This window comes from Catharus ustulatus, chromosome 3, assembly GCF_009819885.2.
Source record: "Catharus ustulatus isolate bCatUst1 chromosome 3, bCatUst1.pri.v2, whole genome shotgun sequence".
In the NCBI taxonomy this organism is placed as follows: domain Eukaryota; kingdom Metazoa; phylum Chordata; class Aves; order Passeriformes; family Turdidae; genus Catharus; species Catharus ustulatus.
In genome coordinates, this window is record NC_046223.1 from 27,970,506 (window position 1) to 27,995,039 (window position 24,534).

Here is a 24,534-nt window from a genome sequence, read left to right on the forward strand (position 1 = left end):
ACTCGGGGGAGAAGGCATCTGGCTCTGACATCTCCATCTCTCAGAGAAGCCCCTAGCTGGATGGTCGCTGCTTTATGGAGGTTTACTGCTAAATTCGTCAACAGATTTTCCCCCGCCTTCTCTCCTTCTCCCCCATTCTAATTGTGTTTCTCTCGGGTTTAATGCGCTGATTAATAAATAACCTGTCTGCGAGGTTCCACACATTTCTTCCCTTTTCTTTTTTTTTTCCTTGAAGATTTATTAAAATCAGCCTGATGGCTTTAATGACACGTCAATCATTTCAAAGTTGCTGCTTGTTGCTAATATGTCAGACTCTGTACACATCACCGCTACTTTCCTCTCTGCAGCTTTTAAAGCCTGTCCCCTCCTCCCCCCGCAATTTGTTTCTTCAAGTTTTCATCGCTAGGTTACAATTTCTAATTAGAGCTAAGTATTTCACTTAATATTTAATTTAGGCGCCAAGCACATATATCATACCTAGATCAGTCAATCAAGTGTCCCTTGTTGATAATGCTACATCATTAAGAGTTGTGTTTAATTCAGGAGCAAGCGACTGTACGGCTGCTTCTGCTGCAGTGCAGGTAACTTTCGACTGGCGGGAGCTGCCAGAAGATCCAGAGGGATGGGGGAAAGGAGCCCAGCCCAGCCGGGAGGCGGCTGCGGCTCCCTCACCTCCTCGGGAAAGTTTTCTGCTTCCCAAGCCGTCATCTCACCGCGGAGGCGAGCTGCATTCCTTTTCTCACCTTTTTTTTCTTTTTTTTTTAAGAAGTAATTTTAAAAATTGTTGGTATTGCACGTTCGCCTCATCCAGCCTAGGTGTTTATGCAAAATAAAGCGTGGGACGGGCCCCGGAAGTTTAACTTGGAAGCTGAAGTAGTATTTTGGACCACTAATTAAATATCCCCTCGACTTCTTAAACCAATCCAAGCAACTAAAAAAAATATCACTTGCCACTTGTTTGTTATCACGACCGGTACAGCACACACCGCATCCACAGAGCTCTGTTACGGGAGCCGGATGGGCCACATCTTACATACCCATCAAATGCGCATTCATTTATCCCGGGAAATCGTGACTAAAGAAAGAGAGGAAGAAAGAAGGATGGGAGGAAGGAAGGAAGAAGGAAGATAGATGTGTTTTTAAAGATAGCATCCGTACAAATTTTGTCAGCGCTTGCCCCTGAAGACTGACAAAAATGCAATTAAGTCGTTGTATCAATAATACAAAAAGCCTAACAAGACCAACGCGGTGGGTTCTCCTTCACCTGGCCCTGGCTCTCCCTTTCTCCCCCCCTCGCCTTCCCCCTCGCTGCGGCCGCAGTGCTGCATTTTCCTCTCGCCGGTACCTCGACCGCTACGCCCCAGCCCCGTTTGAACCCCTGCCTCCCCCGATAAAAAAAAATAATCAGCGCTCGCAAGCGTCGACTGAGTCACTCCCGAGTCAGGATTAAGGGGCACTAACTAGGCAGCAGAAAATCGCAGCCTCCTGGGAGCGACCATCAAAACAAGCAGTGAAATAAAAGAGCTTCTCTCTCTGCTTCCCTTCCTCTCCCCAGAAAAGTCCTCCAGGTTGGCAGCCCGACACACACACACACACGCACACAACTTCGTAAGGGCTCCCTCCAGAAGAGAGCATTGGCTTGCCAGGTTTGTTTAGGGGGAGGTTTTTGGGGAGAAGGGGAGGGTTGCTCCCCTGCCCTGCAGAGCCACATGTCATTCTAGCAGCTGAAACAATAAATCATGTGGGACCAAGTAAGATTGACTGGAAACGGACGGCAGGTCCCCCGGCCTGGAGAAGACGGCCATCGTCAGAGCAGAGGGACCCCGCCTTACGCGGCCCCGGACCCCGGGCCCCAGCGCGGGGGTGGGGAAGGGTCGGGGGGGAGGAGGGGGAGGCCGCGTACCCCCTGGGCGCTCCCCCGCGGGACCTCCGCCTGCCCGTAACAAACTTACAGGATCCGGAAAGGATTTCCCCAGCCGAGAGGGCAGCCTCTGCCCAGCCCCGTCCGCCGCCGCCGCCGCGCTCCCGCTGCCTCCGGCCGCGCCCGGCTCCGCGCCCCGCTGCGCGCGCCGCCCCGCTCCGCGCCGCTCCGCGCCTGCGGCTGCGCCCGCCCGGCGGCGGCTGCGGATGGGCGCCCGGCGGGTCCGGGCTCGGCACTAGCCGATCCCATTGACAGTTTGCAGCCAGCAGCTGCAGTCATTAAAAGCCATTTACACCCTGGCCTCCTCACACAAAGCTGGAGCGCCAGCAATTATCTGCTTGCACATTTCAGGACATGAGAGTGTGTCCCTAACAGGCTTAGGGGAGCGCTGAATCCCCGGTCGGGCTGGGCAAGCGCAGGATCCGCTCCCCGAGCTCTGGCTAACCACCACCGCACCTCGGTGACCCGAGCCTTCCAGCCGCGGGAGCCGGCGGAAACGTTTGAGGATGCTGGCTGCATCCTCGTAAGAGCCTCTGGCCAGCAGAGCTCCCGTGCTGGACCTTCGCGGCTCAGAGAGGAGACCGGGCTTCAGGAAGACCTTGATATTAGCTGATAGGCAGGGTTTGTTTGGGTTTGAACACACACGCACAGAGAATACACGCATTGAAATACCATACGGAAGGATATTGTGGAAGAAAGATTTTCATAAAAAATGCAGTTGTTACACGTTTCATACATCTGGAGGGAAAAAGGTTAAAAAAAAAGGGGGGGGTGTGGAAGGAAGGAAGGAAGGAAGGGAGAGAGAGAGAGAAAGAAAGAAAGAATATATGTAGAATCTTTCATAGATTCATCACGAATACTAATAGAGGGGTTGCAAACTAAGGCTGAACGACCAGCGTATGATAGCCCGTGACATGAAAAAAAAAAAAAAAAAAACCAACCCAAAAAACAACAAAGAGGCGGTTTGGATGTTATTCTGGAAATACATTTTAAGGTACTTTAATTTACAGCTCGAAGAAAAATGGAATCAAATATTAAGAAACTCCCGCAGGAATTCCCCCTACTCTCCCCTCTGTAATCCTTTACATAAAAGGAAAGGATTACAAAGAAAAAGATTTTGTGTGTGTGTATGTATTAAAATCTTTGGCTAAACATATTGTTGTCCAATTAATACCTCCAAGTCGATTTGTAGAGGGACTGAGAAGTCTCTTTCCCTCCTTAGCTGTACGACTGGAAATATGAGCCAGGGAAGGTGGGAGGGTAAAAAGAAGTTTTTCCCAAGTCTATTAACAGAAGTGCTTAAGCAGATCACTAAAAATTAAGAGGGCGAATTATTTCCATTAGGACTATGAAGCCATGTAGCACACCGATGACAGTTTAGTGGAAATCAGATGAATGTGTAATACAGCGAGCTTCTTCCAGTCCAGCAGCTCTTCCAACTGGACCTATTCATCTGCCACTTGGAATTATTTCACGAGGAGTGCGCTGTGAAAGGATCACAACCAGTTTGGAGCGCAGCTAAAGAACTTCTACCACCCATAGCAGTATTATTATTATCCTTCGGATAGGGCAAGTCACGCTATGTTTTCACATTTTAATTGTAATATCTCACTTCCCCCCCTCCTTCCCTCCATTGATGTCTGAAAGTAGTTTGGGCTCCAAGCCTCACCCCTCGATCTCCATCGGAATGCAGAAAAGATCTTTAAAAAAGTTTTGAATTCCTCAATGATTTTTCTTCTAGAAAGGCGGCTTAGGATAATTATTTCAGCTTTATTGAGGGCAGATTAGTTGAAGTCTGGATGCTGCGTTTCAATACTCGTTGTACATGCCTTTACAATGTCGGTATTGTTTGCTACTGTGTGTGAACCTATTCAAAATATACACTTTTTAACACCAAGCAAAGTCCTGTCTAAATATACACAGTAAGTCTGGAAAGATGTCCATGACCCGTACAAATCTCTGTAAATCACACTTCCATAGCTACAGAAACCAAACAAAAGAGTTACCAGCTCAAGATGCTGATTAAATCTTCTTAAAAGCAACATACCTAATAATAAATATAGTTGCATGGTAGCAAGGTCTTTCGACCCAGCTGTGTCTTACTGAGGGATGGACTCAAACCACCACCACGGATATTTTCCCCGCTCTCAATTAAAAAAAAAAAAAAAAAAAAAAAAAAAAAAAAAAAAAAGGCTCAAATCTACTTTTTCTTGCATCCCTTTCCTCTTCCCCGCACAAGAGCCTTGCAAGTTGGGGGCAGAATTTGCTGGGGAAACGAGAGGTACGGTGCTAAGCCCCGGTGGATTTGGGGATGAGGAACAGCCTCGCAAGGTCGCTGGGCTCCGGAGAAAGGAAGGGGCGAAGGGAGGTGAGGCGAGTGGGAGGAGGAAAGCCAGAATTCAGGAAAAACAAAGTGGAGAGAGGGAAGAGAAAGGAGAGGGAAAGGGAAGACGAGAAGGAGCGGGAGGGCGGGGAAGCGAGGAGTGGGACGGGGGAGGCAGCGAGCGGGGTCGGTCGCGGAGCCGGAGCAGATCCAGGCTGGGGGTCCTGGGCGGCTCCCGGCGGAGCGGCCGCGGAACTCCGCGGGCAGCGGATCCCTCCTTCCGCGGAGAGCGGCAGGGAGCGAGAGAGGGGAGGAGAGACTCTTCGGTGAACCAGGGCTTAGCCCAGCCTGTACTGTATGTGCCTGCTTCTGGGAGGGTCACCGGCGTGAGGATGGGTCTAATGATCTCATCTTTCTTTTCTTCCCCGGCACTATTAGTGCTCAGATAGGCAGAATGAAGTGAAACTACGTGCAAATCATGTGTAAATTGTCTCAGTTAGGAGCCCTTTATCCGAACGTGTATCCCAGCCTGGCCCATTTACTTTTCCCCCATATCTCCTTTAGCTTTAACGAGGCTCGTTAAGATCACAATAATATTCCACCCTCTAATTGCTCATCCCATTCAACAAATATGTGCACACTGCTTTTCGCATTATTTGATCCCTTATTTAGGAGGGGTGTGGAGAAGGAGGGGGGAGAGACAGGGAGAAGGGGAAGTGCTGAGATTAGGAGTTGCAAAGATTAAGGAGGAAAAAAAAAATCCAAACAACAAACCAGGCTTTTCCACCAACCGCCCGGCTTCCCTCCCCCCCGTGCATTTGGGCGAAGTGGTAAAAACCTTCCTTACGTACTCCGTAATGATTGGCAGGGCTGACAGTGATTGGCAGCGGCTGCCATGGCAACGCCACAACGACACTCAGAAGACCAATAGAAAAGCGAAACAAAATGTTTCAGCGCTGCACTCACTGTGGATTTAGGGGAGATATTATGAGGCTGTTGTCATTAGGGCGATCGCTGTTGAATCACTGAATCCTGACTCGGCGGCGGCGCGGGGCCGGGTGTGTGTGAGTGCGTGTGCGTGTGGGGTGTGTGTGAGCGCGCGTGTGCGTGTGCCCGCGTGTGCGTGTGAGTGTGTGTGTGCCCCCGTGCCTCTATGTGGCTGTGTGTGCGTGTGCGGGTGTGGATGCGTGCGCGGTGCGTGTGCCCTTTCCTCCCTTCTTCCTCCCTTTCTTTCTTTTCTCCTTGATTTATCTCCCCCTCTCCCCGGTCATCCCATGGTGTTCAGGTCCCCGCTAGAGCTTTATCCCACCCATTTCTTCTTGCCAAACTTCGCCGCCGATCCGCACCACCGCTCCCTCCTTCTCGCCAGCGGCGGCGGCGGCGGCGGCAGCGGCAGCGGCTCGGGCTGCAGCCCCGGTGCCGGCGGCGGTGGAGGCGGCAGCTCCCGGGCACCCCACGAAGAGTTGTCAATGTTTCAGCTGCCCACACTCAACTTCTCCCCGGAGCAAGTGGCCAGCGTCTGCGAGACGCTGGAGGAGACTGGAGACATAGAAAGGCTGGGGAGGTTCCTCTGGTCGCTGCCGGTGGCGCCAGGGGCATGCGAGGCCATCAACAAGCACGAGTCCATCCTCCGCGCCCGGGCGGTGGTGGCCTTCCACACGGGCAACTTCCGAGACCTCTACCACATCCTGGAGAACCACAAATTCACCAAGGAGTCCCACGGCAAGTTGCAGGCCATGTGGCTCGAAGCGCACTACCAGGAGGCCGAAAAGCTAAGGGGTCGCCCGCTGGGGCCGGTTGATAAATACAGGGTGAGGAAGAAGTTTCCGCTGCCCAGGACCATTTGGGATGGCGAGCAGAAGACGCACTGCTTCAAGGAGAGGACTCGCAGCCTCCTGAGGGAGTGGTACCTGCAGGACCCTTACCCCAACCCCAGCAAGAAAAGGGAACTGGCTCAGGCCACGGGGCTCACCCCCACGCAAGTAGGCAACTGGTTCAAAAACCGAAGGCAAAGAGACAGAGCAGCGGCGGCTAAAAACAGGTCAGTGGGGCTGCGGTGCCACGCTCCGGGGCGGGGGGCGAGGCGGGCGGCGGGACCTTGCGGGCGGACGGCTCGCTCCGCTGCTCGGCAGCTCCTGGGCGGCAGCGCGCCTCTGCCTCTCCTTTCCTCCTCCTCCTCCATCGGGGAGAATTTGGTCCTCTCGCCGGGCGGGTAGGTCTCCTCCCGGCAGCCACAGGGATGCGACAGGGACAGGCACGGCTCAAAGTTGCCTGACGTGTCTCCAGCCTTGCCCCGACTCCCTGCGGGCTCCCGGGCTGCGGACAGGGCTGGGGCTCCCGGCGGGCGTGGGCAGCTCCGCGGGCTCGAGTGTGTGCAGATGTGCTCGGAGCACATCGGCTGCGGCGGGGGCAGCGCCCGGCTCTCCCGGCCTCCCTCCCACCCTGCAGCGGCGGCTGGCGCGGGGGAACGGGAACCCCACGGCTCAGGAGTGGTGGGCTCCGGTTTGGCTTTCGGCTTGCGGGGATCTGTGCCTGGCCGGGCTCTGGCGCGGTTTCCCCGCCGAAAGGCCGAGGCAGGCTGTGCGGTTCGGAGCGCGTTTCGGCGGAGCCGGCGGCTCCGCTCTAATTGTTCGTGCTGCTCTGCATGCGCAGCGGGACCAGCACAGGCATACCCCAGAGCCCTTCGGCTCATGGGGAAGAGAAAAAAAACCAAAACAAAACATTTAAGAGACCGGGAATCTTTTCCCCCCCCTGCATCTCCATTTCTGTGTTTACACCACATGGCGACCTGGCCTCCTGGTCGTGTGTTTCCTGTGCATTTACACTTGCATTTATTTGCCTGTCTCTCGGTGTCTTTTTTCTTTTTCTTTCTCTTTTTCTTTTTTTTTTTCCTGCTTTCTGTTTTGCCATGATAAAAGCGAGACACTCTACTTTCTTTCTTTTGCTTTTTTCCCTTCCTTTCTCATTTCTGTTGTAAAAGTTATTTTGCAAACGGACATAGACCCTTAATCTAGTTTGACACATTGGTTTTATTTTAATTTAAGTTTCGCTACCATTGTAAGAGTGTAAACAAAAACTTCTTATAAATGCTACCTCTTAAATTCCTCCTAATTACAGCGCTGGTGCTACTGATTAAAGATTCTGTAGGAGAAATGCAACCTAAAAGTGCCTCGCTATTTAATTTCCATTAAATGGAAAACAGATCAGCTTAGGACTGTAAATAAACAGAAGTTGCCTACGGATGCTTTTGTTGACTCAACGCTGTTGACAGCAGATGAATGCACCAGGATTTGTAAATGGGAGAAAAATCGAAGTCCCTGAAATTAGACAGCTTAAAATAATGAGAAATGTAGAATAAGCCGTCTACATTTTTTCTGTTCTTTGTAGGAAGTTAAATAAAAAATACCCTGGTGAGAAACATTTGAGCGAAGAGTGTGTTTTGATTCACACTGGCAGTTCTAGGCGCTAGAGGTGGAGGCTGGCTGCTCAGTCCAGGACTTGAAGCTCTTATCCCCGAATTAGGCTTTCTTTGGGTTTCGAGGGGGATAAACGGACCCAGTGGAATATTCACAATATGCTAGGGAACCCAAAAAATATTTATTGCCTCTCAAAAAAATACATTCGAAGGTAATATTCCTTTAAGCGTTGACAATGAAAGAAAAAGCACTTTAAAGCTGATTACGGCTTTCAGATGAAAAAATGACTTAAATTTCCAGGGGAGAAAAGCACTGTGTGCCACAGTCTCCTTCTTTTATTTTATTTATAGCGCTGCGTCCCTGGGACAGGACCTCCCTCCTTCCCTACCGCAGACCCAGAGTGCCTGTGAGCTGGGAAATATTTAGGCAGGTGTTAGCCAGAGAACAAAATGGGGATCCAGCAGGATTCTTGCCCGCTCCGGACCGCTCCTTGAAGCTTTTCTCGGTGTCCGGGTGTTAGAGGAGCTCACCCACACACGGTTTTCTCCTAGGCCCGCTGTGCTGCGGGGATGAATGAACGGCACTGGGCGGAAAGAGAGGCGCTGCTCGTGTTTCCAAACGCGGGCGCGGAGAAGCGCCGGTCCCCGCGCTCCCGTCCCGTTTCGGAGCGCGGCCCCTGTCCGTGTGCGCGCTGGGCGCCGTGCCCCGGGGAGCCCGGAGCCGGGCCGGGGGCAGCGCGGCCCGGGCGCACGGCTTGGCCCTGCATCCCACCGCCGCTCCGGGCTGCGGGGCGCTGCGGGAGAGCGGCCGGGCCGGGGCCGCCCCTACGGCCCCGGGTCTGCACCCCACGGCCCAGGGTCCGCTCCGTCCCCTCCGGGCCGGTTCGGGCCGCGGCCGGCCCCGGGAGGGCGCAGGGCCGGGCGGGCGCCGTCCCCTCGGCCGCGCCCGGTGTCTGAGCGGGGCTGTGCTGTTGTTTTGTCTCCCGGCGCGATGCAGGCTCCAGCACCAGGCGATAGGACAGAGCGGCATGCGGTCGCTGGCAGAGCCCGGCTGCCCGACACACAGCTCGGCCGAGTCTCCGTCCACGGCGGCCAGCCCGACCACCAGCGTCTCCAGTTTGACAGAAAGAGCCGAGACGGGCACCTCCATCCTCTCGGTAACCTCCAGCGACTCGGAATGTGATGTATGATATCGGAAAACAAACAAACAAACAAACAAAAAAATCCAAATCCAAACAGCCAAGCACCCTCTCCCCGTCCCGAGCAAAACAAACCGAGGCAACCTAGAATCAGGACACACACACGCATGCACGCACACACACAGCCGGGAGGAAAGAAAAGGCCAAACCCGACCCAAACATAATAGCAAACAAACAGACAGGGATCAGAGAATCCACCACCACCACCGTCAGCCAACACCACCACCAAGAGATGGAGCTAAAACTTCAACAGTCACAAACGCTGGTGCTGCAGCGGGAAGGGTGGGGGGGAGGGCGGGAAATAATAATTATTATATATATAAAAAGAAAGGAAAAAAAAAAACAAAGCAAAAGTGACAATTGTATTCTTTTTAGGACAAGCACGATTTCTCCTTTGCGCTTTTCCATGGACGCATTTCACCCACTTGCATGATGATGATGATTAAATTTGTATCTGGGAAAAAATATTCTCTATAGTAAAGGAAAACATACAGAAACCAGACAAACAAATGCAAACTCCGATCGAATTTGTACAAAAATCAAAAATAAAAAAAAAATTAAAAGGAACTCCTTGAAGAGGGAAATAACAAATGTTTATCGCCTTTTTGTTGGTCCTATTTCTCTCTCTTTCTCTCTTCCTCTCTCTTTCTTTCTTTTTTTTTTTTTTTTTTTTTTTTTAGTCCAAGTGATGGTCCAGCCAAGATGCAATTTTCTGTTTTTTTGTTCTGCAGACAATCATTTTATTCGTAAGCACCTTTTTTTCTACACTTCTGTCACTGCCTGTGTGGGTACTGGTTATAAATGTGGAAAAAGAATAGTTATGACTGTAACAGATTTTTATTTTTATTTCAAAATTTTATATGAATTATGTATATCTTAATGATGCGGTCATTTTCCCAGTTTGTAATATATGTGTAGAAATGCTTGTATATGATATTTGCTCTCCTCTTTCTTTCTTTCTTCTTCCTCCCCTCTCTCTATCTCCCTCCCGCCCTTTCTCTCTGTCACCTTTTTATTTTCCTTGACTCGGTGTTCCTTGCACAAACTTAGCTGTCAAAATCTGACGTGCTAGGTTTCCAAAAGGGACCTCAGCGATAGAAAAAAAAAAAAAAGGAAAAAGAAAAAAAAAAAAAGCTTAGGGTGCAACTGTAGTTATCTTATGCAAAAGCTATTTTGAGTATTTCATAGCAGCTTTGGGGGGGTCTCTTCTTAAACTCCACGTAGGACGCTTAAACTATTGTTTCCTTAACTGCGTGTTTATCTATATGTACAAACTTTCTAAATCAAATACAGTATTCCATTTTCTTATCTACCCAGCGATGTCGGTGTTTCTGTCCGCCACGGAAAATCACTCCTTCCTTCCCCGTGGTCTCCTGGCCCCGCACTCTGTCCCGCAGCGCTGCGCGGCCCCTCCGCCCCTCCGGCCCCTGCCTTCCCCGGCTCGGCGGGACACTCCGGAGGGATTTTACAGGGACCAAGCCACCCTGCCAGGAGGCTGAGGGCGGCAGCGGGGACACGGTGCTGCCATAGCGGCGGTGGCGCGGGGCACGGCCGTGTCCCTCCGTGTCCCCTCAGCCACGGCGGGCTCCATCGTTTCCCTCCACCCCGGTCATGTTTCTGTGCACTGCGAGCTAAAAAGCTTTCCCCGATCGTCTGTCTGCAAGGACGGTGTCTCCAGAGAGCGGTTAAGACATTTCGGGATTTGTTTTGTAGCTTTAAATGAAAACAAAAACAAAAACTCCTCGCCCTTAACGGGTTGCAGCTCCTCCCCTCGAATCCGGAGTATATTGTAATGTGCTGAAAGAAGCCTTTATTTGCATGACTAACAGTATTTCAGCATATTTCTTTCTTTCCTTTTCCTTTTTTTTTCTTTTTCCTTAAAGTTTTGCTTTGCCCTGGGCAGATTATTCAGCCGTGAATTAGAGAGAGGTAAATTCTAAACTTGTTTTTACTTGAAAACACAATTTTGAATATTACCAGGGATTTAGACAGAAACGTGCCTGGAATTTCTTGACCATTTCCAAACTAATATGGACTTCCGATCTACCTTTGTGTTGCCCGAGTCCTCTCTCCCTCTTCCCTCCTTTTTTTTTTTTAGTGAAGTCCGAGCTAGGTCTGCGGAGAGGCGTAAAAAGCTCCCGGGCTCTTCCCCCCTCCTCCCTTCCCCCCCACGCCTCAAGAGGCTACCTGTGGATTTGGGAGAACCGCCATAGGGCGCGAGATTTTAGACCGAGCCACTAATGGGTAATTTTAAGGAATAAACTGATGTGTGAATACGTTCACACACCTGAGGTTCCCCTGCGGAAAAGCCGCGCGTGTGAGCGCATGGAGCACGCAGGGAACACATCCCCGCGTGTGTCGGGAGCCACGGCCGCCAAGGGCGCGCACGGCCCGAGGCAGCGGGGCCGCCCCGTCGGGGCTCGCCTCCCCCGCCCCGCTCAACGCGCGACCCCTGGCCCGTCGCCAACACGAGTGGGGAGTTAATAGAAAATAAATTCCGGCCGTAAGAAACCGAAATGGACGGGAATTGCTTGGGGGCAGACACACAATAGGGTTCCCGTGTTCCGCGTGGGTGGTGTGATGGACCTAGTTCTTCCCCTCCCCCACGCGGCTTTTTGAAGGGAAAAATATTACCCAGGAGGGGATGAAAGGTTCCCCAGTGGCCGGCACCCTCGCCGGGTCTCACGCTAGAGCTTGGGCTGCTTTTTCTGTCCCCGCCGGCAGAGAGGCAGCGGAGAGGCCTTTAGAAGAACAAACTGGCCTTCCAGCTCTGGGTAGGAAGATCTTTGATGTCGGTACATTGTTTTTAAGGGCAGTATTTCTGTTCCTCTCTGGTAGCAGTGTCGGTCTCACCCAGCAGTGTTTTTACGGGAATTTAATACCTGAAAGGATTCAGGGGCGTGAAAGTTTGGGACATATTTTTTTCTTTCTTTCTTTTCATTTTCGCATCTCGAAACTGCAGCTAGAAGGCGTCAAGCCGGCAGCAATAATCTACCTCAGCTCAGCCTTACACTGATAGGTTTGGATTTTTCTTCCCTCTGATTAAGCCTCCCGAAGATCGCCCTGTCGTGCCGTGGCTGCTAGGGGAGGCCAGAGATCACCCTTAACCTCGCCCCGCCGGTACCTGGCCTGACGCTCCAGCGCAGCTTAAGCTGAAGGGCAGGGCCTTTATTCTCCCACGCCATTTGTCACCCCCATCCCCAAAAAGTTGCTCCTTTGGTGGGATCCCCAGCCCAAACCCGGAGGAGGAGCTGCCCCAGCCCCTCTGGAGCCGGCGGGGTTTGCGGGGGGAGAGGACACATCCAGGGGGCGTTGGTGCCTGCATGGTTTCGGGGTGCCAAGGGTGCAGCTAATGATATGCCGTTTCAAAGCCCGGCTTCGTGATGGATAAGTGATGTTGTTTTAGGATTTGCATAAAAAACCTGAATGGCTGATTGAGGTGTAAATCTATGAAAAGCTGCGTTTAAGCCTTCTCACCCACTAAGTCCATCTGCCCCGGGAAGATAGGGCCTATCGAGCCCCGCCAAACCGGAGGGCTACCTCCTCCCAGCCCCTGGCCCGGTATTATCCACAGGCCCTCTCCAGCATTAGTTTGTTATCCGCGCCGAGCCCGGCCGCTGATTAAGATGAAATTACTCAGAAGCTGAAGTGCGTCTGATCAATATTTAAGAGAAAGCCGCAGGACAGGAGGCAGATGGCCGGAGCCCGGCAGCCCAGCCTCCCCGGAGCCGGCCGGGGCGGCCCCGCTCCCCCGGCCCGCGCCGTCCCGCACCGCCGCCCCTCGCCCGCGCCGCGGGGGCACTGCCCCGCCCCGCCCGTCGGAAGTCGGGCCGAGACCAGCCGGTTCCGGAGCAGTCTGGAGACGGTAGTTAACCCGCTCACCGCCCACCCCTCGCCTGTAACGCTGTTATAACACTGCCTTCATCCCCAGCTCCGACTTGCGGATCCACCGGCGTGGAGGTCTGGGGACCACCGACGCCACCTGCCTCCCTCCCTCCCTTCCTCCCTCTCTCTCTCCGTGGTCGCTGCCCGAGCCCTTTAGCATGATTGGGGGTCCTTTGTGTGCCTGCTGGGCCGCGGCTGCTGCTGGCCCTCCACGGTCAGGCGTGGGCTTCGGTCACCCCCATGTCTCTCTGTCTGATCAATTACAGCAGCCTTTTCGAGGGACTTGAATCTGCTTGCCCGTTGCCCTTAATTTTTAGCATACCCAGATGAGGTTACTGCCCCGGCCCGAAGTGAAAAGAAATGTGGACGTTGGTGCCCTGGTATTGCTCTGATTTCCTCGGTTAGCTGAGCACAACTTTCTATTCGTGTTTATTCATGCAGTTTCTTATTGAGCTCCACATCTCACTGGCCTGGATTCCGCGTGTAGGGAGAGGACAGGCAAACATTGCCTTTTTCTAGAGTGCACACACGCACACGGGTGTGCAGACTAACACACCATCACACGCGTGTACACACACACACACACACACTCCTGAGTACAAAATGCAGAGGGTCTGTTGCTACATCACCACCCCGCAGAGAGCCCAGATACACAGAAGTTTGCAAATGGTGTATAGAAAAGAGGGAAATGAACCAAACCATACAGTTGCAAACTGACCAAGGGATGGAGAAGGCAGGGAGGCGGGTGTTTCTGTGTCTATGTATGTGCAAGAAGGAGTTGGGAAGGGAAAGCACGAAGGATATTACCGACAATCATGGTAAATATTCTCTTCTGGCACGGTAATGACAAAAGGCAAGGGCTGTCGGGTTAAAGCTGTGATTAAATGATACGAAAGGGATTTGTGTTGCTGTGTCTGGAGGAAGGACGGCTGAGAGGTTTTGTTTTCGACGCTGTTCTTTTTTATTTTGAAAGTAAGGTGGTTTCAGACCAAGAGGCTTCAGAGTGGCTTGGCACCTCGCGATCTGCAAGAGAAGAACGATGTTAAAGAGTGTTGAATAAAGTGTAGATGTAAATACCTCAAAGTGCATGGTTAGACTCACCTCGCTGTAAGCCAGGTGAAGTGGCAGAAGCCACTGCGGCAGATGGTCCTTTGCCGAACAGGTAGAAAAAGTAAGACGAGAACTAGACTAGAACTCAAGATTTATAACAGCTAAATTTTATTTCCACTCCCAGTTATTAGAGGGGACTTCAGCTGTAATGCAAATATTTGTTTGGTTTTGTTGTTTGGGGTTTGTTGTTCGGTTTTTTTTTGGGGGGGGTTGTTTTCTTTTCTTTTTTGGGGAGGTTGATTTTTTTTGGCGTCCATAAAAACATCATTAGAGGAGGTTCATTTAATAATAAGGTCTCTTAAAGAGTATTTTTCACAATTGCTATCCTGCTGGATTAACCTCTCTAGCAACATCTGGCAACAATAAAGTTATGCTGCAGTTTACCAAAACTCACGAATTTCGACAGGACCTGGAGGAGTGTGTGTAATTGTGTGGGTGCGAGTACGTGTGGACAAGGGTGAGCCACACACCCACAGAGCGTGGCTGGATGCGTGCACTCGCTGATGGGGTGGAGCTGATGTATACAATGTCCACGCATAGAGAGGCATATATATGTGTACACACATATGCATGTTTTCCGATTAAAGGAGCTCTTGTAATATCTTGTAGAACACTGAATATTCCCTTTTAATATCTAAATAGGTCAGTAATACAGTTCAATAACATTGGGGGTGTCTGTATATTCTCTCTCTTCAGTCTGTGATAAAACATTCTTTAAGACTATTGGGATTTTACACTGTAATTCTATTAAATAGTAATTGAAGGGGCGCGAGAGGCTATGATACAGGATCAGCAGTGTGTAAGCCATCCGTTTGAACTTTAATTTGGAATCATAGGCAGATGGGATCACGGCCTCTTTGTGGTGCTTGCAGATTTAAAACTAGCCGGCACATGGAGGGGAAAAAAAAGCCTGCAATGCAGATTCATTCATTAAACATGAAAGGTTAGTGCTAGAAAGGATAAACGTTTAGACGTGTAGGTAAATACAGAAATATACTTCACTTCCCTCCCTTCGCTCCTACCATTACCCCCAACTATATCAATTACTGATTTTCTATTGTTATTACAAGTAAGTTTTCTTTATATCCCCAGTGGGGATAAGCGTACCTGAATGACTTATTTATACCTGCATCACAATCTGTCTGTGAAACTTTAATTCCGCTTGCAGACAGGGGGGAAAGCCGGATTTATTTCTTTATTTATTTACTCTTTTGCTGCCTCTTCCTTGTTCCTCCTTGGATCCTTTTAAAACTCTTGGAAAGATTGCTGAAGCCAAGTCCCTCTGTATAGGGGACACGGCAGAGAAGGAGCAAGCTGTTTTCTAAAATGGACAAATTAAATTTAAAAAAACCCAACAAAACAACCCACAATAAACCCCAAAGAGAAAAGGTGTGGTATGAAAAGATGTGCCCGGGCTGGGAGGCAAATGATAACAGCCACATTCTGCAGGAGTCGTGGGTACTGCTCCTGCTCCTGGGCTGGTGCGGGTGCGTGCCCGTGGGTGCGTGCCCGTGACTGTGTGCTGGTGAACTCTTAGGCCCGACGTTGCAGTTCCACCTTATCTGAAAACAAAAGACTTTCCAACTGAAAGAGTCAAATCCGCCCCTCCTCCTCTCTTCCTGGCTGTATCGTATTAAAAAGGAGCTTTCATTGTTTATTTCTAAATATTTGTGAAGCAGACAGTCTATGGGTTAACCTAATTAACACATCCATACTGTATATTAGTGGACCAAACCGTACGACGAATTTCTAATGCGATGGTTGAATGTGATAGTCATTTCTGTGTTACAGGAGATTACAGCAACACTGGAGCATTTCCAGAGTGTAGATGGTTTTAGATGTTGAATTTCCAGATGAGTATTTACCATCATAACTAATTTAAGACCATTATTAAATAGAAATTCTCAGCAGGGCTCTTTAATGATGGAACACGTTACTAATTACAGAGTTTACGCTCTGTTTTGGCTAAGCAGTCTAGAGGGATGGGATTGTGCTCTGCATGCAAAGCCAATATTACTAACGAGGAGGCATCATACCCCTAACATTTCAATCATATTATTAAAGAAAGCCACTTCTTGCCTTATCTGCGCGAGGAGATAGCAAGAGCGTTTTGTTTACCGGGCTCCCAAGCTCTGAAAATAGCTGGAATGGAGAGTGGGATCCCTCCCCTGCCTCCCCCTATTCCCGGGGGTCTGGGGGCCGGGGGGGCTGTGCAAGAGGGCCGCCCCCTGCGCCCGCCGCGCCCCGGGGCTCGCTCCCCGCCGCCCCCGCCCTGCCGGGGCCGCCCCGCTGCCCCCCGTGTCCTCGGCGGGAAGGCTCTGCCCGGCTCTCGGCGCCGGGGGGAAGCGTAACAGCGAGGGCTTAAGCGGAGAGAGCAGAGGGGGGCTCTTCCCCAGCTCCCCCAAAAGTCACCGCAACAGATGCGCACACACCGGGCAGCTACACAGAACCGGGGTGTGCGGGGAGAGAGGTACGAGCAGTCAAGTAAGTAAAGGACGTGTAGGAACAATTTTGGTGTTCTCACCATCCCCCACTGCTCTGCTCCCCGGGGCCCACGTCCCGGGCAGCGGCCCGTGCGTTTGCCCCGGAGGCCCGGACGGCGCTCCCTTCGAAGCCCGGGGAAGCAGATCCCCGCCACGAGGTCTGTGCTAAAATGGAAGACGTGGTCAGGACTGAGAGAGAATGACCCCGGGGGGAAGGGGGGAAGTGGGACCCCGGGGTCCCCGTCAGGAGGAGCCCCTGTTCCCGGGGCTCTGTCCCCTGGGCCATCCCGCACGTGCAGGACCAGTGCTCGCCTGCCCTAGCTGCTTTTGAAGCTATTAATACCTTTGGAGACAGGAAGAAAAGCAGATCTGTGGCTTATTTACTCATCTCAGGTGTGGGGCACCTAAAACTGCATTTAGTATTCCTGACAATGGCAATTTTCCTCTTACCCACCTACTTCCTGGCCCACCTCCTTCCCCTCTCCAGGTTACAGAGCACGCTGCTCCCTTCAGTCCCGGTGTCAGTACCGCGTTTTCGTTGCCCTTGAAAGGACGACAGACGGTTCTCAGCCTATTTTCATTCTCGCTATCCATTAATGTATTTGATCTCGACGATTAATAAGTACCGAGGACAGGTTTGCAATAACCTGCTATTACGTTCAGCGTCGGTTCTGCCCGAGTAAAGACTTTTTGGATTGGCTCGCTCTGCTTGTCTTAAAAAAGGTGCAGTATCCATTCTCTGTGCAGATGAGAAGCACATACATGCGTACATAGAGAGACAGGAATACAGAAACACGCTTTCTCTTTGTACACACACGTATCTGCAAGAACCCTTGGATATATTCCACACATCCCCTCACCAACCTGTCCTTACAGAGGACGAATACTGAGGAGGCACAGGAATACAAGCCAGCGGGCAGGGACTCGATAGGTTTCCCCCTCTCCTATTTTAAAGAACCTTTTAAAACCATCTAAACAACAATCTAAACATAAAAATCTTCGAATGGATTTGAGCGAAATTAAATTGTCTCCCCCCACTGTGTGCTTGTGAGCGAGTCAGGCTGTGTTAACTTCTAAATGGATTCTCTCAGTTTGTCTACTTATGTGTTTTACTGCAGCGTGTCTTGTTCAATAACGCAGGATGTGGCACTCGGTGAAATTCCGGCCGCTCTTTTGGGGCCTCGCTGCTTCCCGGTGTCGAGGAACTTCCATCTCCGAGGCCGAGCCACTCCGCACCCGGCGTCTGCGGCCCAGGACGGGGTCCTGGGTCCTGTCCCTGCTGCTTCGGGGCCCTCCGCACGGGGCGGTTCCTCCCGGGACTGGGACTCCCCCATCCTCTGGGCAAAGCTAAGCAGAAGGCAAGCCGCGGACCCGGACGCGCTTCCCCTCGGAGTAGGGGTCCCGCTGCCGTCGCGGCACAGCCATCGCGGGGGGAAGGAAGGAAGGACACCCGCCCGGGGCTACCTCCTGCCCTGGGCGCTCAGACCGTCCCTGCCAGGCGGGCCCTGCCGAGACCGAGCCGAGCCGAGCCGAGCCGAGCCGGGCCGGGCCGGGCTGCCTGCAGCTGCCCCTTCCCGGCGGGTCCATCCCGCCCGGCGTCCCGGGCGCCGTGTCCCCGCCGCGCCGCGGTCCCGCCGCCACCGACGGCGCCTCAGCCCGTTTGGAAACTGACTCATTCTGTAAATAATCTTTGACGTCCCCACAAAGCCGCCCTTCGAGAGGAGTTTATTAGCACGGAGCCATTAAAACAGATGTCATGTTAGCTTCCCCGTGACATTTGGGTGACACATCTCTCCCGATGAATTGCTAATTGTCTTCCCGCCCGCAGTAAACATCCCGCTCCATTGTCTGCGCTCAAGAGAGTTTCTGCCGCAAAATACAGTCCTGCGCGGCGGAGAGACCTCGCCGTGCGCCTCCCCGACCCCTGCCCCGGCCCCGGCCCCGCGCCCCGGCCCCCTCGCTCGCACAGCGACCCTTCTTGCGCCCCTCAGACCCCGTCTGCCTCTGCTGGAGCCCCGGCCCCTTCCCCGCACCTGGAGGTGCGGCAGGCCCCTGGTGCTCTGCCCTGCCCTCCGCCGCCGCTCCCGGGCTGGGCGCGCCCCTCTCTCGCCGCCGCAGGGACCCCCCCACCCCGGAGCAGCCCCGCTCCCTTCCCACCGGGATCCCGCAGAGCCCCGCGCCCGCGGGGCCGGGGGCGGGGGGGAGCGTGGCCCTCCCGCCGTCTCTCCCCTTCTGGCATAACACCCTTTCCCAGCTCCTCCGAATTGTTTATTTTGCCTGGAACAAAAGGTGTGTGTGGCGGGGTCGGGGGAGGCGGCCCGTTTGCAGCAAAGTCCAGGCACGGCGGTGACATATGTCTGTCATTTTCGGATGTGAAAAGCAGGGATGTGCAGTGCCGAGCCTTCTCCTCCTTATTCCCTGGTGAAGGTACTGGGAGGAAGCTGTCAGAGGGCTTTGAGAGGATAAGACAGAGCAGTCTTAAAGAGGAGCTTTGCAGCTGAGTGGCTGACTGAATCCGTCTTACCTATGTACGTAAGGTTTCATATTCATAGCCGTTGTCTGTACGTTGATACATAATCTCTCGCCCTTGTTAATTCTCAATAGATGCAGAGATAACTAATCCTCCCAGATAGATAGACACGGGCAGATTATGCGAGAGCAGTCTATCTACCTATCTGTCTGTATAGTCCCACACGCATATATATAAGCACGTAAAGCGATTTTCTTCCGCGGGAGTACACAGGAGTGAGCATATACAGAGCCAGACGCCTTGCTTAGCAGATGTAGAAGTGTTCGGAGAGAACAAACATACATGTATCACTCACATATTCGGGGCTACTTGTTACTGTTTTTACGTTCTGCACCTATTTTCTCTCCCTCTCTTTCTCTACAGTGTACTCCAGTTTTATCCAAACATGTACAAGCTTTCCTAGTGAGGAAAATTACGGAAAGAGGGAGAGGGAGGATAAAAATTTGGTATATGCGGAGTCCTTAAGAAAACTAAACCACACCAAACACAACTCTCCCTCTCACCCCAACCAGCAAGATCGCACTTGAAATTATTTATCTGCTGGACAAAGAGACCTATCTGAAGTCAACGGAGATATAATTTTTATTGCCCAAAAGTGTGCCCGTCCTTAAGGCCAGCCAGCGAAGTTACCTGGGCTCGGCTTTGTTCTGATTTTTAGCATACATGTTTTATGAACACTGGTTGGGGAAAAAAAAAAAAAAAAAAAAAAAAAGGCAGCGATATTGGGATGCCTGCTGAATGTTGCTCCGAGTGTGCCTAGCCTCTGCCTGCCCCGGTCCGGGAGTGCTCGCCCCCCACTCCCCAGGCAAGCCGGGCACGGTGGCGCCGGTGGGGCAGCTCCGGTCCCCGCCGGCTGCGCCAACACCGTGGTCTGGACTCAGCCGAGGTTGCGGTTCTGTACCTGTCCGCCTCCGCGGATGGGATGGCTTTGCAGCCGCTTGGGAAGATGCCCGGCTCGGGCCGGCCCGGAGCAATCCCACGGTTGCCGCCGAGTCTCGGTCGCCCCGGGCCGGTCACCCTGCCGGGAGCGGTCCCTGCGGGCGCTGCGCAGCCTGCCAACCACAGCTCTGTGCAACGGGAACCCTGCCCCCGGCGCGGGGCTGGGGGTGGGGGTGTTCAAATGCCACCTCACTACTCCTCGGTGAATATTAAACATCATTGTCTTACAAATGAGGAGAAACCGCTACCGTCAGAATAATAATAAACTACCTCTTGAAACCCTAAGTCTCTTAAAGCTGGGCGTTAGAGACGACGAAGCTCTTAGCGCTAAAATCGGATTCCTCCCACCTGCAACTTCCCCGTGTCCTCATGTCCTGAAAGTGTCCGTCTTGTTTGTCATCTTTGTTCTGCTATTAGCGACACGATACACACTGGTCCCCACAAGAATGACGGGATGATTTCATCCCGTATGAATTCCTGAAACCTTTCTCTGAAAAGAGGCACTTTCACTCCTGTCCTGCCCTTCTGATGATCTCCTTGACTGGAAACACGAGGGGGATGTGGGATTTTGTCACTGAATCTGGGTCAGAAGAGGAAGGCAGCTTATGTTCCCTGGCCTAGGTTTTTCCCTTCGGCTAATGACTTTGTCCTATGTCAGTGAAGTCACTAAGACTTGTTTGTGTCTGCAGGTCCAGAGCAAACGTTGAAGAATTCTTGAATTCTACACCTCTCTGCTGCGGCTGTGAATGAGTGAGTCAGCCTCTCGAGAATAACTGTGTATCAGAGGGGAAACTGCTCCCTGCAAACACGGATCGTGTATTAGGAAGCAGTTTCCCGAGTTGTATTGCTCCGACTGATGCTTACTTGTCTCATTACAAAATCAAGAGAGTTCTCTGTTTCATGCAACATCGTAGTGTTACATCTTGAGAAGGGAGAGGAAAGTCCGAAGAAGTGAAGGTGACAGGTTGAAAAACCGAGGCAGGAAACAAACCCCACCATCCTTCCAAAATAAAATCTTCTTCACCCAAATATAGCACAAAATAAGCCACAAATCTATACGTAATCAATACTGATCTGGAACCAATCTGTTCCTCCCCAGCTTTGTGCGGATCCAGGGCTGCAAGTGCTTGTGATTACAGAGAGTAGGAGGGTCATTTTCTAACAAGGGTGCTCACTGTATCTGAGCTCCAAATTATCCAGAGAGGACAGATGGCCCTTCTGATCTTATAATGAGAGCAGGGAGTGATTATCAGCCTGAACCAAAAAATGATGCTCTGCTGACATATTTTCACAGTTCTGAAATCTGTGCTTGCACTTATGCCTCGCTTCATATCCCTCTTCGTTTAATTTAGGCGTCGTTTGGGATTTCGGAGGGCTGTGTGAAATCCGTTCATTTATCTCTGCCTGTGCGTCTGTGTCTCTCTCCCCATGTATCTATCTAGGACATGTGTACAGACACAAAACAAAGGAAAGCAAAAGGTCACTTCACAGGAACTCTTAACCCAAATCACGCTTGGCAAAATATTTATATATAAATATATTTGCCAATAATTAAGAAGCCCAGCTGCCTCCCGGATGCCTGGATTTTATGCCTGCTTCTTGGCAGTTTTCTGGAGCTGTTGCATTCCATCTTTGCAATTACTACAATACATGGTGAGTCAGCCCAGACCCTAGGTCCCTTTGAGGGGGGGAAAAAAAAAATAATACTTGTGTATGTGCATATCTGGGGCTTGTTCATGCTTTAATCTTTTGTGGGGTTTGTTTGGAAGGATTTGTGGCAGAGAGCAGAATCCCCCATGAAGAAAAAAAAACCCATGATGGCCAAGTGTAAAGGGAGATACTTTTTCCATTTGCAGATTTCTGCGACTTTTCCTAAAAGCAATGTTACCCTGCACAGAAGGTGTAACAGAGAAGGAGGGCCGGGGAAGTTCCTGGTGACTGGCAGTAGTCAGATCTCCATGCCTCTTTCCAAGCCCCTCAGAGGTGAACTTGCAATTGCAGAGAAGTTAGGTCAGTACAAACAAATTAAATCAGGGAGCCATTCAGTGGTTACACAGTCATTTCACTCTCCTATTTGCACTGTAATATTGCATTACCCTCTAATTGTCACATATACTTTTCACTCTCCAAATATGGAAGACAAACACTGAATCCGTTTAAAGTTGCACCGCTTTCCAGGCTGCCCAGCTGGGCGAGGAAAGCCTTTTCTGCGTGTTCTTGCTGCCATCTACTGGTTCCACGGCTCTGAGCCAGCCTGTCGCCTCTCAAACACCCTCTATTTTCACAGCCGAGAAGAAAAAGGACTATGGCAAGTAGTGGGAGATGCACCAAATGAGAAAAGGCGTGATAATGTCGCCAGTGGCACTGGGAGGTCACCACGCCGTTAATTTTCAGCATAGGAGGAAACGACGCTCGTAGTTACTGGAGTTGTGTTCACTATTTGGAACTATGTACGTGCATGTATCTTTGCAGACTCCAGCTGTAGGTGTAAGCTGGTTTTATACAAAGAAGGCAGTTATTTCATATTTTTAAGAGCTTTTAATAATATATTTTTTGAAGAAAAAAAAATAACCTTTTTCAGAAAAAATCCCAAGTTCATATATCCTATGTCATTACTAGGTTTAAAGGCAGCCAGTGCCAAAGTTTCTCTATTCCCTTTTGCCTCCTCAGTATCTGTCTGAACTGCACTCCTAAACCTTGGCAGAAGAGATGTGTCATACTACATAAGTAACATCAGTTTGGCCTTGTCTGCATTTTGCAAACACTTTCTCTAGAAAGTATTTTTTTTCATAGCAGCAGCATTTTTTCATGAGGTATCACCTCATGTTATTGTCTGTTTATTTCCAAATGACTGCCAATTTGAAAAAAATGTCACCATCTAATAACTTCATCCCATGAAAATCATACCACATATGCATGAAAAACTGCTTGGAGGAATGTGTGGTTCGGAGAAATTTCTAGAGCAATACGTTCCATTCCCAGCTGTAGATGGTCTGGGCCAGATCCACCGAGGGCTTGGCTGTCACTTAACTATGGAGGCTTGAGCTAAATCTCTCAGGTTCCTAAGATCCCTTCAGTAAAGCCTTCACAATGCCCACACTTCAGAGACTCAGTGTATAGGAATTTTCAGAAGGCATCAAGAAGCTCTGGGTCATTTTGAGGGCAATGAGAAGTTTTAGGCCTTGGACCCATCAGCTACCCTGGGTCAAACATCTCTTCACAGAGCCCACCTGAAGGGCCTCACTCAAGGGTCAGTGATTTACCATCTTAAAAGTACTGCTGCCTCCATTGTTCCCTGCAATGTTAAAAACTTTGACATTGGTTTTTACTCCAAACAAGGCAGGGTATAGCCATAGAAAACCTTTCTACTTCCATGTGACAGAAATCCAGCTTAAGGAAAGGAGTTCTGACTGGATGGGCCACATCCCTCTAGGGCAGTGACTTATCACAGTCCTAATTACTTTAATGCCTTAGGTTTAATTTTTAGGAAATAGGTTTCTGAGGTAGTCTTTCTGAATCGCATTTCTTGATTCATAAATTTGCCTGACTATTTGAATCATCCCCTGGCTCCCTGTCACAGTTTCTGGGACACATGACCTTTGGCAGCAGGGCTTTTCACTCAAATGAGGTTGAGAAAGCAGAGTTTGGAACTCCCGTAGGCAGGAGAACACCAACAATGCAAGCGATACAATGCGGAGACATTAAGTTGTTTGTGCCTCATTCTGGAAAGCCAGCTGAACAGCATGGTCTGAGCACAAGCAAACAGAATCAGGACACACCATACCTTCCTTCACACAAATAATCAATAAATAAAGCACAACCCACAGATTCCCATCTCAACTTCAGTATCAAACAAAGCATACAGGTTTTTTAAAGGATATACAAAGAACGATAATAAGTGTTTTGAGACTGTAGGTTTTTAAAGTAAGACCAAAGACATTTCGAATGTGTCAGGAAACAAGCATGCCCTGGTGACCCCCTCCCATCCCCCTACATACTCTGTGGATTTTGATATTTTCCATGAGGTCTGAGCAGAGGAACAGTCTGGTGTGAGGTACCTGAGGTATTGATCAGCAGAATAAGGCCTTCAATGGTAGAGTGTCACATCCATCCCCATGAGTTCTCAGAGAGTCACTCCATCTTTAATTTTGGCTTGTTTCTGAGTAAGCTGTACTGTGACAGTCACAGCTGTAGAAAGCAGATGTGACAGCTTTTGGCTCATGGTGACTAGCTAGCCATCCTGGGAAGTTATCAGCTACCTGCTTTTCTTCTACTGCTATTAGTCTGGATTTGCCTGTTCAAAGAGATTCTGCCTCAGCGTATACGAACATCAAACAGACCATTATCTTTAAAAGCATTTAGCCTTTTTTTTTAGCAGGACATATTAATATTATATTCTGCTTTGCAAGTGTGACATCCACACGACAGCTTATGGTCCATGATCATCCATTTTTTAATCTGCTAGCCACTTCCACTTGCACAATGCACGGATCACTGCAGTGCGGGGCTGTATCGAGGCACATCCTGGCTGTGTGCATTTAACGTGTGTGCTGCTCTAAAATACCTGTGCTCCAGAGGTTGAACAGATGGCCACAAAAGATGTTACACGATATCTCTGGTTAAATGCATCTCTGCACACGAGAAAATTATTTTTTGGGCAGTATAGCATATGATCATATGGGTCCTCTGTGACTGAGATGCAAGCATGCTGAGGACACAGCTGAGGCGT

At 50.7% G+C, this 24,534-nt stretch overlaps 1 protein-coding gene and 1 long non-coding RNA gene across 6 annotated transcripts in view; one reads left to right on the top strand and one right to left on the bottom strand.

Moving 5' to 3' along the window:
- The window catches only part of LOC116993814, a 36,596-nt gene extending 34,576 nt beyond the window's left edge, over positions 1-2,020 (bottom strand). For 4 of the 5 annotated variants that reach the window (XR_004417369.1, XR_004417365.1, XR_004417367.2 and 1 more), the window contains exon 1: positions 1,953-2,020. This is a non-coding gene — a long non-coding RNA (uncharacterized LOC116993814). The remainder of the gene's footprint in view (positions 1-1,952) is intronic. The other variant, XR_004417366.1, reaches the window with a different exon arrangement.
- Positions 2,021-4,834: 2,814 nt separating this feature from the next.
- Positions 4,835-10,170, top strand: SIX3 (SIX homeobox 3). Its single transcript, XM_033054916.2, has 2 exons — positions 4,835-6,285; positions 8,657-10,170. Exons 1-2 carry the CDS (start codon positions 5,519-5,521, stop codon positions 8,847-8,849), a joined length of 960 nt encoding a protein of 319 aa, XP_032910807.1. The 5' UTR covers positions 4,835-5,518; the 3' UTR covers positions 8,850-10,170.
- The last annotated feature ends 14,364 nt before the right edge of the window (positions 10,171-24,534 follow it).

Bases quoted from the DNA above. Each gene is read 5' to 3' on its own strand.
- SIX3 (XM_033054916.2), top strand. From the start codon at position 5,519: ATGGTGTTCAGGTCCCCGCTAGAGCTTTATCCCACCCATTTCTTCTTG. The intron at 6,286-8,656 runs GTCAGTGGGGCT...GGCGCGATGCAG, and splicing joins GCAGCGGCGGCTAAAAACAG to GCTCCAGCACCAGGCGATAG.